This window comes from Siphateles boraxobius, unplaced genomic scaffold (genome assembly GCF_051911475.1).
Source record: "Siphateles boraxobius isolate OS27281-9 unplaced genomic scaffold, OSU_SipBor_1 19, whole genome shotgun sequence".
NCBI classification, from domain to species: Eukaryota; Metazoa; Chordata; class Actinopteri; order Cypriniformes; family Leuciscidae; genus Siphateles; species Siphateles boraxobius.
The window spans coordinates 22531864-22550139 of record NW_027508799.1 but is presented as its reverse complement, the minus strand read 5'-3'; the positions used below and the strand labels follow the sequence as shown (position 1 = coordinate 22550139).

The 18276-nt window shown below is 40.2% G+C and overlaps 1 protein-coding gene and 1 pseudogene across 2 annotated transcripts in view; both read left to right on the top strand.

The window, feature by feature from the left end:
* The window catches only part of LOC143741834 (plexin-C1-like), a 37422-nt pseudogene extending 19739 nt beyond the window's left edge, over nt 1-17683 (top strand). Inside the window, exons 3-15 of the transcript XR_013205247.1 lie at nt 62-196; nt 319-419; nt 616-724; nt 821-980; nt 1097-1208; nt 1289-1374; nt 1531-1566; nt 2103-2236; nt 2342-2521; nt 10748-10856; nt 11055-11222; nt 17246-17407; nt 17569-17683. The product of XR_013205247.1 is annotated as a plexin-C1-like (transcript). The remainder of the gene's footprint in view (nt 1-61; nt 197-318; nt 420-615; nt 725-820; nt 981-1096; nt 1209-1288; nt 1375-1530; nt 1567-2102; nt 2237-2341; nt 2522-10747; nt 10857-11054; nt 11223-17245; nt 17408-17568) is intronic.
* Nucleotides 3740-5521, top strand: LOC143741833 (plexin-C1-like). The gene is made up of 5 exons (XM_077234308.1): nt 3740-3920; nt 4070-4220; nt 4292-4432; nt 4533-4607; nt 4935-5521. Exons 2-3 carry the CDS (start codon nt 4095-4097, stop codon nt 4409-4411), a joined length of 246 nt encoding a protein of 81 aa, XP_077090423.1. The 5' UTR covers nt 3740-3920; nt 4070-4094; the 3' UTR covers nt 4412-4432; nt 4533-4607; nt 4935-5521.
* Nucleotides 17684-18276: the final 593 nt, after the last annotated feature.

Genomic DNA, 18276 nt, shown 5'->3' with positions numbered 1-18276 from the left:
CCTCTGCATTTGAACTACTACAATCATCATTTATGATTTGTATTTCTGTTTGTTGTTCTATCTGGTTTTGGATGAGAAATTCACACCAGGCTGTCCAATAGTGCTGTACAAATCTGATGGTGAACGAGCAGTGCTTCCCAGAATGCACTTTGATCCAGTAGATTTCAAATATATCTACATCCCTCTGAGGAAAGAGGTGAGGTTTAGAAATGTGCAATTAACAAACAAACCATTGGCAGTATGTCTCTACTCAACTGTGTTACATTACATCGTCATAGTTCTCTCTTTCTGCTCATGTTTGGATGTATTTTGATGTAGCTCAGAAGAGTGTCTGTGGTTCAGTGTGCTAAATACAGCTCTCTAAAATACTGCAGAACTGCTCTGGATCCTCTCTGCGGCTGGTGTTTAAACACACAGAGGTCGGCCTGCTTTTTTCACATGTGACTTTTTACACATCACACAGGCAATCTGCACAAAGGCTGCTTCATCACCTAACAGTAAAATGCCTAATAGTTCACTGTTGAACAGTCTTTTAAATTCTTATCAATCTTATCTTATCATTCTTATGCAAACAGACCTGTACGTGATAAATTGGTTGACAATGTTTTTAACTAGATGTTCTACTCAAGATGAATGCTCAAATACTTCATGGGTGTCCATCCCACAAAACTCTGTTAAGACACAGCTGCTTTCTTTCCAGATGACAGAGAATTCTTCTAGAAAGGTAGAGGGTCGTAATCTTAAAGTATTTATCATAATTTAGGGAATATATTTAATAAATAATTTATATGACTACCAAACACTGCCCTCTGCTACACAGGTTACGCTACATCTTGCCTTGAGTCTGGAGAGCACAGGAAATCCCGCCTTCTCATGTTCCTTCACCACAGGAAGTGTGAATCTGTGTGACGGGTCTGATCTGACTGCAGTTTTCTCAAACTGCTCCTGTAGATTTCCTGACGAGCTGCTGTCTACCAAAGGTTGGTTTTCTTTCAGTTGTGTATGTGCTTTTATTATACAGTATGTTAATTTAGTCAGAATATATATATATTCTATATATATTTTAATCATAAACATTTGTTGGTAATCTGTTCAGGTTTAAAAGTCTCTGCTAAAGTTGTTATAGAGGATCAGAAGATTGCAGAGACACTGACACTGAGGAAGTGCTCCAGAATCACAGATAATTCACCAAATGCTTCTGACACACAGTGAGAAAATGCAGTTTAAATGAGTTTTTAAAGAATACTTTGAACTCTTATTATTTTTTTTAAATATGAATTAAATGCAGGTGTGTGCAGTGTGTCTCATCTGGGTGTCAGTGGTCCTCCTCTAAGCATTGTGACTCATGGACCTGCACCACAGTTACACATACAGGTGAGACAATGTGTAATGAATCGACAATCCAGTTCTTCATCATGCGTATTGGGAAATGGTGTAAACTTTATAAAGATTCAAAATGATGTTGCGTTGGCTGAAGAAAACTCAGGAAGTAAATGAAACGAGTTCTCTCTCTTTTTCTACTTTTTTTAGGATGTATGTAAAGATCTCTCTGACATGGACTACAAAGTGTCATACTGATTATTTACCCAACTTGACAGAATATGATGTTTTTTCTGTATGTTACTATTTAAAATGAAAATGACTTAACTTATGAATATGAAGTGTCTGAGTATTTAGTTTTTCTTAGGAATAATTTGCTTATAAACTTCCCTTAAAGGGATAGTTCACCCAAAAATGAAAATTCTGTCATCATTTACTAACCCTCATGTCATTTCAAAACCTTAAGACTTTCGTTCATCTTTGGGAAACAAATGAAGATATTTGTAATGAAATCTGAGAGATTTCTGTCCCTCTGACATCCTAAACATACTGTAGCACTTTGATGCTATAAACAGTTCATAAAGAGATAATTTTAGGATTTTATTCACAAATAAAAATTGATCAATAAATACAATTCTATATTATAATTTTTATTATCTAATTATAGAATTTTTATTACAAAAGGTATATTTAACTTTCTAAAAATATATTGAATGGATATGGATTTTATTTATTTCCTGTATGGCCTTTCTTTACTGAGTGCAACATTTCGTGTCCTGTAGGAGCCAGAGATTCTCTCTCTAGAGCCCAACAAGGTTTCTTTACATGGCAGAAACAACGTTTTATTAAGAGGAAGGAACCTAGAATCTGTCACTAAAATCCATATTCAAGGGGATCTGGACTGTATTCCTAAAGAGTGAGATTCTGTGTGTTTGTGTTTAGTCGTATTTATGAATGTGTGTAGATTATATTATATTAGATAAATGATATTGTATATCTGTGCATGAATGTTTCCCCTCAGATCTCCAGTGTTTGATCGCTCCAGTGACACTTTAAGGTTCCACATTCCTCCCAGTGGAACTAAAGGAACAGTGAAAGTGTGTGTTGTTACTCCTGACGACCGTTGTCATGGTAACAGTATCATCACTTACAGACCTCAGCCCAGTTGCATAGGAATACAGCCCACAGTCTCCTGGAGGAGGTAAGAGCTTTCAGACCACTGGCAGATCAGCTTCCATTTAACATCAGTGCCTTGAGATGACAACGGCACATTTTAATTACTTAATCTAATGTCATACAGCCCATTTTAGACACGGAATTTGTAAGAATGCTGTTAATAAAGGAAAATAATATTTGCAGTGTAATGATCTGCAGAGTTACTGTTGATGAAAAAAAAAACACAAAAAAAACACACTTGTATGCAATAAAGGTCAGGTCATTTCCTACATGTTTTGTCTATGTTCTGAGAGCTGCAGTTTGTAACTTTGTGCATTTACAGTAATTTGAGGTACAGCGAGAACTGCACATGTGCGTAGAGAGTGTGTCTGTAATAGATGTGACAGGTGAGAAGGAGAAGCGGTAACTGCTCTACCGACTTTTGTACACTTTCTTTTATTTCCCTTTCTGTTTTGTGACCAGAGTTGAATGTTTATTTGTATGTTTTTTCTTACTAAATCCCCATGTGCCGTTTAAGTCATTTTATTAAACCCGGGGAAAATACGCCATCTCTCGTCTCTCGTGCCTCTTTTCCTCGGACACCACATTGTTTTCTCTGTCCATATGACAATTTTCTATGTCAAAGTATCAAGGGGATAAGTCATATCGGAGTCATTTTCATTGTCTCTCTTTTCTCAGGGCTTGTGGTTTCATTCCCCCCGTTATGATGGCACTGGTCTGTTAAGCTTGTTAATGAAAGTTGGGAACTCCACTATTGACTGTGGGTATTTGTCCTACGAGCCTGATTTGCCATGACACTGCAGTGAAGTGAGCGTGGGCGTTTGACACTTTCGGTTTTGCCACCTTCTTCCTGCTCAAAAAAAGTGGAAGTGCTCTTAGATGAATCTGAACTAAAGAATCTCAGTGCAAGCATTTTATTGTATAGGTATGTATAGATAGACAGACGAACAGATGGACTGATGGACAGACAGAGATATAGATACATGATGGATAAATTGACCAGAAATACCAGACATATTTTGGTCCCCATGAGGTTTATAAACAGCTTAGAAATCACATTAAATTATGTTTTTTGAAAATGTAAAAATGCAGAAAGTTTTCTGTGATTTGGAGGTTTAGGGGTAGTGTTAGGGTTAGAGGACATTATATACAGTTTGTACAGTATAAAAACCATTATGTCTTTATGGAATGTGATCATAAATAATGAAAACTCAACTTGTGTGAAATATAAATGAAACTTGTTTTTGATGTGTCCAACAGGTGGCAGTCCATTCTTTTGTTGAGACCCTTTTCAAGAGCATCTGGGGATTGCCCAACGGCAGGGCACCATTGGCTGTCAAGTATTTTTTCGACTTCCTGGATGTACAAGCAGAGAGAAAAAAAATCTCAGATCCAGATGTTCTCCACATCTGGAAAACAAACAGGTGCTGGATAACACATCTCCACTGAAGTACACTTTTGCGTAGCTTTACAATAGCTGCACTGATCGCTGACTATTAAATGCCTCAAATGATTTAAGAACTTGTATATGTTAATGCACAGCTAAAACAAGATTTTCTAACCTCCCTATCAGCCTTCCGCTTCGTTTCTGGGTGAATATGCTGAAGAACCCTAACTTTGTGTTCAGTGACATGGTAAAGACGCCTCACCTGGACGGCTGTCTGTCCGTCATCGCTCAGGCTTTCATGGACTCCTTCTCACTAGCGGAGCAACACCTAGACAAGGTAACCACTCAAAACTAATATGGAAAACCTTGAATATCAGAAAAATTATTGACTCTCTTATTCTCCTACAGTATTCACCAACCAATAAGCTACTCTATGCCAAAGATATCCCTCAGTACAAACAGGAAGTGAAGTCGTACTACAAGATAGTGAAAGACCAGCCTTCTATCAGCAGCCAAGAGTTGAAATGATTTCTTCAAGATGAGTCAAAGGTACAATTTGTCATACAGTACCTAGAGATTTAATGAAGGATCTTGATGAAAATATGGTGATGAATAAATGCCTATAATGTTAACTTCCCTTCTTCATCAGAAACATCAAAATGAGTTCAATGAATCTGCAGCTCTGCGTGAACTATACAAATACATGCTCCGCTACTTCAATGAGGTACGATTCCCGTGTTATGATCGCTCATCTACTCTTTTGTGCATTCGTGGCAGTTTCACAGAACAGTTTCACAGAACAGTTTCACAGGATTTTCAGGCATTTTGAAGCTACAGAAATTCTAAAAAGGAAACCTATTTTGCCACTTTAATGAAAAGTGACAACACTTTCACATCCTGTTTTAGTTCAGGATGTTAGAAACCTGTTTTGAAAGGAGTTATACTGTATTTTCCACTAGTAATCATTTGACAGTTGGGTAGTTCTGGAATGAATAAGGATTCAGACTGTGTATTAACATAACCTTTTCTTTTTAATACTCGGTGTCTACAGGTTTCTCAGAAGCTGGAACAGACAGACGCCCCCGCTAGACTGATAGAGGACATGCAAAAAGTTAAGGAGCTTTTTGACAACATGAAACGAAGTGGTTGGAGCTGAAATTGGTATTCAGACTGAATCTTGTTTGTTTTTAAGCTGGTTTACAGTATATTGGACTAACACTGAGCTGTCTATACACTGCATCTTGTTTGTTTTTAAGCTGGTTTACAGTATATTGGACTAACACTGAGCTGTCTATACAATGCATCTCAGGCATATGATTTTGTCATGCAAATCTTGATGATTAATATGGTGTAATTGTATTTTTTTACTATAGGATCTGCCTTAATGCATTAATCTGCCAGGTCAAGCATTGTATGTTCCTTCTTTTTAAAATCTTTTGAAAATAGACAAAACCATGTTGTTGTTTTGCCCTGGTCTGACTGCACTATACTAATAAAATGTGTGTCGTTCTGTAAAGTGATGTTACATGCACAAGTGAGATCACTGTAAATCTTTGTTGTTTTGTCGCCCTCTATTGGTCACACTAGTTATTGTGTTAAGTTATTAAAGGTGCATTGCGCAACGATTCATGTTAAAAATACACGTTTTCCAACTCATACATGCATAAACAATTGCCTGATGGGCTGAATGAGCCCTTCTCTGATCACTGCAATTGCCTCTATAATCCTGTACAGTAAAATAAATAAGAGGGATTCGGGTTCGAATTTGAGACTGGGCGTGACGTCATGCGCGTTCACGCTCACCAGGCTATGTCTCGCAGGTTTGTGTATTCACCGGCGCCGCCATTCTCCGCATCAGCGAAGACAACTCGTGTGTCAAAGGTAGAAGATGGATTCAAAGAGACCGGCTTGTAGTCCGTTCCAAACCCCAACGCAAACTCCACGTAAAGTAAAGAAAAGAAAATTTTTGTTTAGTGCCACCAAAAGGTGCTAATTGGAGTCAGACAGGCGTCGGAGTAAGACGAGAGTCAACCTCGGGAAGGCATTCAACAAATGGAGAGATCTCCGGTCTGCTCTTGGTCTCAAACGGGATCCTCAGTTGGCTTTTTTCTTGATAAAACGGTAAGATATAGCCCAGTCTCTAATGTTTGATACGGCCAATCTATGTATGACAACAAATGACTATGCGTAAAATGTGTAATGCTTTAGCGTAAGCTAGATACATGTACAATCAGAATTGGTTTTAGTCTGGAAATTGCAGTAACTTGCAAGAGACAACTTCTCACTTTGAGCACACAAATACGTGTGTCGTTTATTTACTATGAAAAAACTAACAGCAAGCAAATGGCGCTGACAAGCGTCCTACGTCATCACCCATACAGAACATTTAAAGGGACCACGATCCCTGAACAGTTATGAGGAAAAACGCTAAGAACAAAGTACTGCATTTATCACCAACAATGTTTAGAACTACATTTAACACAAAGGTGAATTATGTATGTCACAGTCACTACACACGTCCCCCCAGAATTCACCGTATCCGAAGAACCAAACTGTCAACGGGGAGGTGGGCGTATCAACCGACCACAACGGCTGCGCTGTACTGGAGGTTGAGGAGACCTCACTGCAGCCGGTGTCCCGTCATGACCCGGGTGTGGGGCATGGAGTGTAGGAGGTTTAGCAGCAAGGGGTGGAGGCAGAGCAGGAGGCCGTCCGCGGCGTGGGGGCTTGGCCAGGTCGATGGGCCTGGCCACGTCCAAATGAGCCGGTTTGAGGCGGTCGATAGAAAGTCGCTCCGGTTTGCCGCCTCTGTCCACCACAAAATGTTTTTCCCCCGTCTCCAGCACCCGGAATGGGCCCTCATAGGGCGGACGTAGCGGTCCCCTGTGGGCATCGTGGCGAATGAAAACGTAGTCAGCCATCTGAAGTCCAGCGGGGATGTGTGACTGAGGGACGCCGTGACGTGAAGTAGGAACAGGTGCGAAAAGCCTTGCATTGTCCAGTAGAGTAGACCGCTGGAAAGTAGCAGACCAGGCAGCCGTGGCACTAGGGACAAACTCCCCCGGTACCCGCAGTGGCTGTCCATAAACAAGCTCCGCAGATGAGGACTGAAGGTCCTCCTTTGGTGCAGTCCTGATGCCCAGCAACACCCATGGGAGCTTGTCGACCCAGTTGCTGTCTTTGAGGCTGGCACGCAGGGCAGCCTTCATTGACCTATGAAAACGTTCACAGAGTCCGTTAGCCTGCGGGTGATATGCGGTCGTGCGGTGGAGTTTCACTCCGAGGCTCTGTGCGACAGCGTCCCACAGCTCAGACGTGAACTGTGCGCCTCGGTCAGAGGAAATGTCCGAAGGAGTGCCAAAACGGGCAACCCAGGTGCCAATAAATGCCCGTGTCATCTCGACAGACGCTATTGACGTCAAAGGCACAACCTCGGGCCAGCGGGTGGTCCTGTCAACCATGGTGAACAGATATGTGAAACCGTGAGAGGAGGGCAGAGGACCGACCAGGTCCACGTTTACATGGTCAAAACGTCTCTCCGGAACCTGGAACAAACCTAACGGGGCTTTAGTGTGGCGGTGGACTTTGGCCCGTTGGCACTCAACACAGATGTTAGCCCAATCCCTAACGTCCTTCTTGAGGCCGTGCCAAACAAACTTAGCTGCAACCAGTCTCTGTGACGCTTTCGAACCTGGGTGGGAGAGACCATGGATGGCGTCAAAAACTTGTCGTCTCCATCCCGAGGGAACGACTGGCCGAGGACTACCTGTGGAGATGTCACACAGGAGTGTGGTGCCGGCATCACCAAAAACTACATCCTCGATCTGCAGACCTGTAGTCGAGGTCCTCAGGAGTTGCACGTCCGGGTCTGTGGCCTGAGTGGCCGCCATGCGGTTGTAATCCAAGCCCAGGTGGACTGCCCCCACCACAGCCCGTGATAGGCAGTCAGCCACGTGGTTGGTCTTACCAGCAACGTGCTGCAAGTCCGTGGTGAACTCTGAAATGTAGGACAGATGACGTTGCTGGCGGGCGGACCACGGTTCAGCCAGCTTGGCCATGGCAAAAGTCAACGGCTTGTGGTCCACAAACGCAGTGAAGTGTCGGCCTTCCAGCAGGGAACGAAAGTGTCGGATGGCGAGGTAGAGACCCAGCAGCTCCCGGGCGAAAGTGCTGTACTTCCGCTCACAGGGGCGCAGCTGACGGCTAAAGAAAGCCAGCGGCTGCCAGGCACCGCCTACCCACTGCTCGTAGACAGCACCGACAGCATAGTCTGGGGCATCCGAGGTGATGGCGATGGGGGCTGTTGGAGAAGGATGCGCCAGCATGGTGGCGTTCGCTAGGGCTGCCTTAGTGGTGGCAAAAGCCCTGTCTCTACTCTCAGTCCAGTCCACAACGTGCTGTGGTTTACCTTTCAAGGCCTCGTGCAAAGGCCGCATGAGCAGAGCAGCTCGAGGGATGAAGCGGTGGTAAAAATTCACCATGCCGAGGAACTCCTGCAGGGATTTGACAGTGAGCGGGCGTGGGAAATGTGTGACTGCCTCCACCTTTGATGGGAGAGGGACCGCCCCGTCCTTAGTGACTCTGTGTCCAAGGAAGTCAATGGTGGAGAGGCCGAACTGGCACTTGGCGGGGTTGACAATCAATCCATGTTGGCTAAGCCGCTCAAAAAGGGTTACGAGGTGCGCCAGGTGCTGAGACTTGGACGTGCTCGCTACTAGAATGTCATCCAAGTACACGAAAAGAAAAGGCAGGTCCCGCAAAACAGAGTCCATGAGGCGTTGAAAAGTTTGGGCGGCGTTTTTAAGGCCGAACGGCATGCGCAGGAACTCAAACAGACCAAACGGCGTGATCACTGCCGTTATGGGGATGTCCAGTGGATGTACCGACACCTGATGATATCCACGAACAAGGTCCACCTTGGAAAAAATCACCTTGCCAGACAGGTGTGCTGAACAATCCTGTATATTCGGGTCTGGGTTTCGGTCAGGCGCCGTTGCCTCATTAAGCCGCCGGTAGTCGCCACACGGGCGCCAGCCGCCACCATGCACTCTTTCTATAAGTTATAAATAGCTAGTAAGATAACGTTAAAGGATTAGTTCACTTTTAAAAAAACTTTTGCTGATAATTTACTCACCCCCATGTCATCCAAGATGTCCATGTCTTTCTTTCTTCAGTCGAAAAGGAATGAAGGTTTTTGATGAAAACATTCCAGGCTTTTTCTCCACATAATGGACTTCAATAGGACACAAACGTTTCAAGGACCAAATGACAGTTTCAGTGCAGCTTCAAAGGGTTTTAAACGATACCAGACGATGAATAAGTGTCTTATTTAGCGAAACGATCGGTCATTTCAAAAATAAATACAAAACTTTAAGTTTTATAAGCACAAATGCTCGCCTTGCTCTGTTCTGTGATGCACGTTCGTAATCCTGTTCGAACTCGTTCATCAAAATGAACAAATCTTTTTTCGAGTCATTTCGTTCGTTGAATGAACGAAATGACTCGAAAAAAGATTCGTTAATTTGGATGAACGAGTTCGAACAGGAGAGTCACGAACGACGGTACGCGCTCGCGCTGTGCAAGAGAGGGGTGATCAGCGCGTACACTAGCGTGATTGACACTGCTAAGACATTCCTCCTGGCTCTGATTGGTTGTTTCTGACCGGGAGCGGTGTATTTCTTCAAATGACAATAGGACCACAGGGAGGAGCCAGAGGAGCTTGATTTTTTCCACATATTATCTTTCTCATATTCTACTGTCAGGACATAATGATAGTTTTAACAAATATTTGTTTACAAAAGTGACCTACTGGAGCTTTAAATAGCATGTAAATCAAAACGTCTCGGTTACTTACTTAACCTCGGTTCCCTGAGAAGAGGGAACGAGTATTGGGTTAGGCTAGCTTACGCTATGGGGAAAGTCCTTTTCTCGAGAATATTGAAGCAAAATGTTTAAAACGCAGTAGCCTACAGCTGCACAGCAGACACAGATGGCTAGCGTGGTTATTGCCTGTGCTACGGAAACTGCACGAACCTATGGCGAGGCGGCTCAGACGCGGAACCAATCAGGCTGCTTCACGCCCTGGCACGTCAGAGGCCGTCAGGATGGGCGTGGCCTAAGCCTTTATATTGGCCCATTCAGCCAAAGGAATTCAGGTTAAGTCGACTGAAGCGATAGCACAATAGCGCGGCGGGGTTACGCAATACTCGTTCCCTCTTCTCAGGGAACCTAGGTTACGTAAGTAAGATAGATAGAAGATAGTAGCACTGCAAGTGCAAAAATAATATGTAAATAGTAAACTGTAAGTATAATGTTATGTTCACTTAAAGAAAACTTACAAGTATACTTGCAGTATAAGCTAGTAAACTAGTAGTTTACTGAGAGTACACTTCAGTGTGTACTTTCATAAACTAAAAAATGTACTACTTGTATTAAAATAGTAGGCCTAAACTACTAGTATAGGCTACTTAAAAGTTCACTTGTAGTGAAGATGCATTACAAATGAGAAACCTAGTTGTGTACTTAAAGTTTACTGCTGTTATACTTAAACGTATACTTTTATATACTAAAAGTGGGCCAATTTAGTCCCAAGAAGTATTGAAATAGTACACTTACAAGTTTACTACAAGTACACATTGATATTAGTATACTTACTACATAAAGGATTTAAAAATATACATTACTTAAGTATAGTTCATAAAATTAACTTGAAGTATACTTCTTTTTCGTAAGGGTTCACATGCTGGAAAGTTAGTGGGAGGAATTAAAATGTTAATACTGTACTTTTACTTTAACATTGTTTATTAGGTATTATTGACTGATTGACATTATTATCAATATTGACATTATTGACTCTTCATTCAGTGGTGGAAGGAAGATTGGTGTTCAGGGGAGCAATATGGAATCTGTGGAATCAGTTATTGTCCGTCACTCTAATAAAGTGCTTCAAACACATTACAGCACAAGCTCAGGGGTAAGACTGACACACAGAGGTCAAAGAGCGAATTAGCGAATGCTAATTTTGCAGTGAATTTTTGAGATCAGAAATGACATGTATGTGTATGACATGAGTATGACATGTAAAAACTCTTATATGTCAAAAAATCAAGGGGATAAAATCATTAATTTAAGTCATAATCGAGTCATATTTTCATTGTCTCTCTTTTCTCAGGGCTTGTGGTTTCATTCCCCCCGTTATGATGGCACTGGACTGTTAAGCTTTTTAATGAAAGTTGGGAACTCCACTATTGACTGTGGGTATTTGTCCTACGAGCCTGATCCAGAATTCACTAGATTCAACACCTTACAGGTGGCCAACGACCTACTGGTGAACATTCAGGTAAAGAATTGCTAAAAACTGAGCAAGATCTGATCTTTTTAATTTGAGCATGTTGTGGAAATTTTTATAGTCATTGATCCCAAACAGGTATCATAAGAGAAAGAACCTATTCAATGTATAAAAGTATATGTGTGTACGTGCTTGTGCGTGACGTTTCAGGAACATATGGGACAGGACCTCTGACCTTAGGGACGGTCAGATTTGGCCAGTTTATTTCAGTACCAGTTTGTGTCTTTAAGTAGAAACTGAACAGCAGTAAGGACCTTATCGGAGTGGGTGAAAGCTACAGCGGGTGAGGAGGAACCTTGAAAACAGTATAAAGGCTGTCTCATATCTTCCTGTTGTGTGTCACTCTCTTGCACAGCGTAACTTCTGTGTACTAGACTGAACCTATTCTTGCAAGAATAAATACTTTTCTTTTTATTAATTTGACTCTGAGTGTCTCTTACGCAGTGATGATGTTTAACAGAATTTTTGCCACAACAATTTTGGTGTCAGAGTGGGATTCCTTGGAAGTGCCTTCTGGACCTGAGAGCGGACGGTGTTTGGCCACCTGGACTGAGCAGTTCCAGCTCTACCTCGTAAGCTTGAGAGAGAGGGGCCGACCGCTATCGGGTCCGGGAGGGGCTCCACTGGAATCAAAAGAAAGCGAACCCGTGGCAACCAACATATCTCTGGTAAGAGACGTCTAAAATATTTTCTTTTGGGGAAAAGTATTTTGTTTCGGGTATGAAATGTGAGTGAACCATATTGGCTGAGGGCTGTTTCTGTGGTACGTAATCTGAGATTAATTGAGATCTATATATAGATCAAGAGGTTTCAAACAGATACGAGAGGAAATTATCTGAGATTAATTGAGGTCTGTAACAGATCAAGAGATTTCATACAGATAGGTAACCTGAAAATGAGTTGTTCCACCACGGAGCAAATTGTTTTTAGGTGCTGAGGCTAATTGGGGGGAACCAGAAAAGATTTTTTTGGTGAACCATAATTAGGAGGGCACTTATAGTGCAACCCGACCGATTTGGGTTAAAAGGAAAAATCGGGTCTGTTGGGGACGCCTAACAGATCAGGAAAACGCGCGTTGAAGAGAAATCCACAGAGAACAGAGAAGCAGCCAATATGGGGAAGTCTCAAGGTAAGCATGCAAAATTTGATACACCGGTTTTTCAATCAAATGAGAAAATTATGGGGGAAAATTTATGTTTTAGATATTGAAAAAACTGAGAAAATACCATGATTTCCCCAGGGAGGGAACACTGAGCACAACTAGACTGAAAGTAGTGCGAGAATCAGTTGAACAGGGCAGTGTGAAACAAAAAAGGTAGTTATGGCTGTGTTCAACATGTGTAAGCAATGTGGACAAACAATGGATTGTTGTCTTAAAGGGGCAGATAAAAAGAACTGTCGAGAGAAATAGGGTTTTACTTCTTCATCCAGTAAATGGATGCATGACATTAGATGTCTGAGAACTTAAATTTACATGATAAGGATTGAAGTAGCAAGCAGCAATAAGGCTGTGTGTGTGAAATAGAGGGAACTGTAAGTGAGAGACTTGATGGAAGAGGGAAGTGAAAAACAAAAAGGTTGGTGTGTGAGATATGTGTGTGGGGATTGTTAGCAAACAATCATGTACTGGTTAGATAATGAAGGAACTGGCATGTAGAGAAAAGAAAGAATTAGCATGTAGAACAGAGGATGCAGAAGGAACTGACATGTAGGGAAAGATTGAGAAGGAATATAGTAGAAAACTATATGTGATGAAAATAAAATATCTGACAGAATTTATGGAAGTCAAATTAACTGTATGAAAAATGAGTTTCAGAATAAAAATAAGGCATTGAGTATGATTAACGGGGATTAATGTGATATAAAGATAAGGAATGTTTCATTAAGCAAAATGGGGAAAAATTCTATATTTTAATGGTAAAATAATGATTGAAATTAGGTTTAGTTTTAGTTTGATAACCATTGTGTTTTGAACCTAGGGTCCAGCTATGCTGGGGGTACAGCAACAGGGTTTGATTATTCAGCCCGGTTCCCGGATGTTAGATATGTACTTGTTCTGTAATTAGGGTTGTTGATGATAATACCAAATTAGTAAAATGTAAAGACAACTTTGACCAAAAATTCTGGAAATCAATAATGTATAATGTTGGATATTTGTTGATATTAAGTAATTGAAGCAAAAGATATTGTCTGTTTTATAAATGAAATTATGGGTCGGGGATAATTTCCCTGGACAAGTATGACTAAAGTTAAACGAAAACTTTGTGAAAACAACTTAGAATATTTTGAGCATTTCGATGCAGCTTATTAAAATTAATGTGCGGCCAATGATAATGATGAAGATTATGATTTGGCTATTGTGATTAAATCCGCCACTGGTGGACTGTAAAAGAATACAGAGAACTGCTTAATCAGTGGCTCTGTTTACATTCCTGAATGGGACACACTGCTTCAAGGGTGTGCAGTAAGTTGGAGCCGTTTGCAAGCTCACAGTGATCAAACTATAGTCAAGGACAGGTGTCTGATGCTGTAGTTGAGGCTGACACATGAACCCACTAGATGACAGAGAGTGTTTTAATTGTGGTCAGCAGGACCATCTAACATGTAACTGTAAATGCCCACGAGAAGGTGTAATAAACAAAGTGTAATTAAGTGATATAAATTTCTGGTGTTAATGTGGGCTTGAAAGTAGATCAGTGTTTAATATGATGATATTAACATTTTCGTCTGAGAAGGAACAAGAGATAAAAACGAGGTCAAAGGATTGAACTCTTAAAGTGAATCCTTTTGAAGAAAAGATCTATAATAGTAATTTTTATAAGTGAATTGATGAATAAAGGTTGAGGTAAAATTACAGATAATGACTCCAACAAATGTGATAAAATTGTAAAAGTACTAAAAGGATGATTGTGTTGTAATTAAACATTTAAACAAAAAAGATTTTAGAGTATATAGAGAGACTAATCTCACAGATGATTTACAATAACTGCAAAAGTATCACAAGCAGAGAGTGCTTGCCTCGTCAAAATTAAATCCTAATTGGAGATTGATAAACTCCTAGGAAAAATTAAGTCAAATATTAAACTATGGTAATTGAGATTGAGAAATGTGAAACGTTATTGAGAACTAGAATAATTATTTTTATGTAAGAACAAATAAGCAGAAGTAGTAGGCTACTGAATTAACAGTTGCTAAATGTAAAATGTGTTGAAAGGCATCTGAGTAAACAAACAGCTTGAAAAGTTGACCATGAAAGAGCTAGAAGCTGATGTTTTGCTTTCAAAAGATAAGTCTGCTATTGGCTGTAATAAAACAGTTCGCTTATCTAAATCTGATGTGTGCTGTGGCTGAAACAGCCAGTGCGACAGAGACTCAATCTGAGTGGAAATTTGTAATATCTAGATTCCCTGACGTGGGCAAAGGACAACTGTAAAACTATGTTTATTTGAAAACTCATGTAATTTCTGGCAAAGATGCCTTAAGCTGGGATAGAGTTAAAAGATGGTAGATAAAGTCTGATGTTAAAGGTTGACGAAAATGCAGTGTACCAGTCTTGAATGCCTCAGAGTCTCTCTCATTCAATGTCAGCTAAAAGCTGTTATCTGAGCCTGTGTCATAAGTAAAGCACAGTGTTTAAGTTGAAAATCATAGACATGGAGAGGTTAAAAGAAATCATTGCCGTTCAGAGGGCAATTTGTATTTGTAAATGGATTTAAGTAAAACTGAATGACTTTAAAGAAGTCTTTAAAATAATAATACAGACCTTAAACGATAGAGGTGACATTTTGATTAGCGTATTTTAGGACCAGTAACAACTTTGTCTCATTTAGTCTCCACCATTCAGGACCGATGGCTCCGGCTACAGATGAAGTACACTGAATGTACGGTTGTGATCTAAATTCACTGAGTATAGTCTAAGTAGCTAGGTTGCTGCTTTTAAGATAGTTAATGGATTTAAGTGATTAAATACTGTTGTTATTAACCTGTCTCCCTGTGAACACTATTAGGCAATCGGAATGGCTCTGGTGACTCTTGAACGTGCCTTTCCTAAGCTCCAGAAAACAGCTGAGTTCTGTTGAAGAAAACTGATTGTATTGGGAGAGAGCGGTCACCAGTGTGTACGTGTGTACGAGTGGCTACTCAATGACGGGATGATCTTCCTGGCCAGGGGACAGCCCAACGCAGGGGGTCACGAAACATTGGGCACCTCCGGATGGAGGTGTTATTTGTGAGAAAGGTATGAGAGTTGAGCGCTGATTACTGGAGGCCACCGGGGTCAGCAGAGCATTGAGAGGTGAGATGGGCTGTGAGGTGAAAATTAATGTTACGGCAGTCTGACCCAGAAATGTGAGTTCCTCTATACCACTCACCAGAAACCGCATTGATTGTATGGCTTGTTTTTCATTGTGACAAATGTCTGCAACTATGCCAGGGGACGACACCCTGAAGAGAAGAAAATTAAAGATAAATGATTAGCGGGAGTGGACTTTCAAAAGCCAGCTGATTCCATGAGGTGATTGCCATTATTTGCTGCGGAGACAGTAACAAAACTTAATTATATGAGGGACATGATGTTGGTTGCCATATGGGCAAGTAAAATGTATAGAAGAGTTAATTTTGAACAACTACATTGGTTAAAAGAATGGATAAAAAAATATAAAACCTTTTCTGGATAGATTTTATTAAATATGGTGTTAAATAGAGCTTACTAAGTAAAACCATTGGCTGAATCGAGTTAAAAGTTAAGAAAACATGGTTAGGAAAATGGAGGTGATGTATGGAAATGGGCGTGGACTGATGGTAAATGGATAAGATTGGTTAATCTTTGGGGGGTTGGGGGTACTGTACTACCAATTTCAGCGACAGGATTATCAATATTGTTATGTTTACCATGCATTATAATGTGTCTCCAGCTCAGTACAGGGACTGGTTAAAGCTGGGAGTCTGTTCAATTGGATGAACAAAATATGATGATGCAAGTAGTGGGAGCTACTGTGACATGTGTTAAATTGTATGGTTTCCTTTTCTTTTTCTTTCTTTCTATGAATGTTTTTGATATGAACAGAAGGTTAAAAGCTGTGGTTATCCGCTATGTGATGACGTACAAGGAGAGGGGTCGAAATGAGGGATTTTATTCTACTTTTATTTCTTCGTATTTCTTAGCCTGTTGAAATGCCATGTGGGTTTCAAGATGTTAAATTGATGTGTTTCCTACTTAAACTATACACTATTTCTTGTTTATACTGAGGTGACTGAGGGTCCGACCTAGGTCGGGAGTGCAATAACAGTACTTATTCATTCAGCCCGGCCGCAGATAAAGTCTTTACTTGCTTGCTAATACTTAAGGGACTATCCCCACAAAAACAGCCTAAGCTTTTTACTTTTCCAAATGTTATTTCACAAATGTTTAAGAGAGTGGTCAGTTATGTGAAAACCAGAGATGAAGAGTATAAGTGTGATGAAATGACTTAAAATTTGTTCTATTATTTTTATTATTATGATTGGGTACTCTGAATGATAAAAAGGGGGGAATTGTTGTGGAAATTTTAATAGTCATTGATCCCAAACAGGTATCATAAGAGAAAGAACCTATTCAATGTACATGTGTGTACGTGCTTGTGCGTGACGTTTCAGGAACATATGGGACAGGACCTCTGACCTTAGGGACGGTCAGATTTGGCCAGTTTATTTCAGTACCAGTTTGTGTCTTTAAGTAGAAACTGAACAGCAGTAAGGACCTTATCTGAGTGGGTGAAAGCTACAGCGGGTGAGGAGGAACCTTGAAAACAGTATAAAGGCTGTCTCATATCTTCCTGTTGTGTGTCACTCTCTTGCACAGCGTAACTTCTGTGTACTAGACTGAACCTATTCTTGCAAGAATAAATACTTTTCTTTTTATTAATTTGACTCTGAGTGTCTCTTACGCAGTGATGATGTTTAACAGAATTTTTGCCACAACAAGCAAGATCTGATCTTTTTAACACAAATTCATCTTGTGGATCTCTGTTTCTCAGAAAAAGACAGATGTATTGAAACTGAGTATGAGCGAGGTGAATGTGACGGGTCTACAGGGAGATCAGCAGTATCAGTGTGTTTTGGAGGTGTCTGAGTACAATGCCATCATCTGTAAGATTAAAGGAGAATCAAGAGCCGTCACAGCAGTGGACTCAATAACTGTACGTCTGTTTTTGATTTTTTCAATTCTTTGGTAAATATATAAACATGGAAGTTCACAATTTGACTTGATGATTGCTGCTAACACTGCTGTGTTAAGTTTAATGTAAATCTTACTCAACTTTATGAGATTAAAAGACATTTCTTTTCATTGTCATTTCAGATCACGATTGGGAATTATGTTCTCGGGATGGGGAATACAAAGGATTTGTTCTGCCTTAGTCCACAGAACACTCCTGGCCAAGTATGAAAGAGCAATGAAAACACTCACAGAAAAAGACATCTTTTTTTGAAAAATGCTTAAAATCATCATTTGCAGTGTGCATTTTCTTTTATATTCTTCTTATAGTATATATATATGTATATGTATGTGTATATATATATATATATATATATATATATATATATATATATATATATATATATATATATATATATATCAGTTAATCATTCAACTTTATATAAAAAAAATGTTTTGTCATTGCTTTAACTATTCAACAACCTCTGTGTTCAAATATCCTGCGAGAGCAATCCTGAGACTGAACATCAGGTGGCGCTATATACTTACAATCAATTCAAAGTTCCTGCAGAGGACTGGTTTGTTATTTAGTATTTTGTAATAGAATGCTTATACGAGGAAGTTATTTTTGTTATTAATCTGATCATTTATGTTATCAGTATACTTCTTTACACCTCATACTTACTAATAAACATGAAATCCATTAAAAAAGAGTCTGGTCTGATTTAAATGAACAAGCAAACATTTCAGAGCACACAGCATGGTTACTCTAAAATAAAATAATGATATAATATACTTTCTCTATATCTCTAACATAATAAAAACCTTAAATATCTTATAAAATGTCTTCTA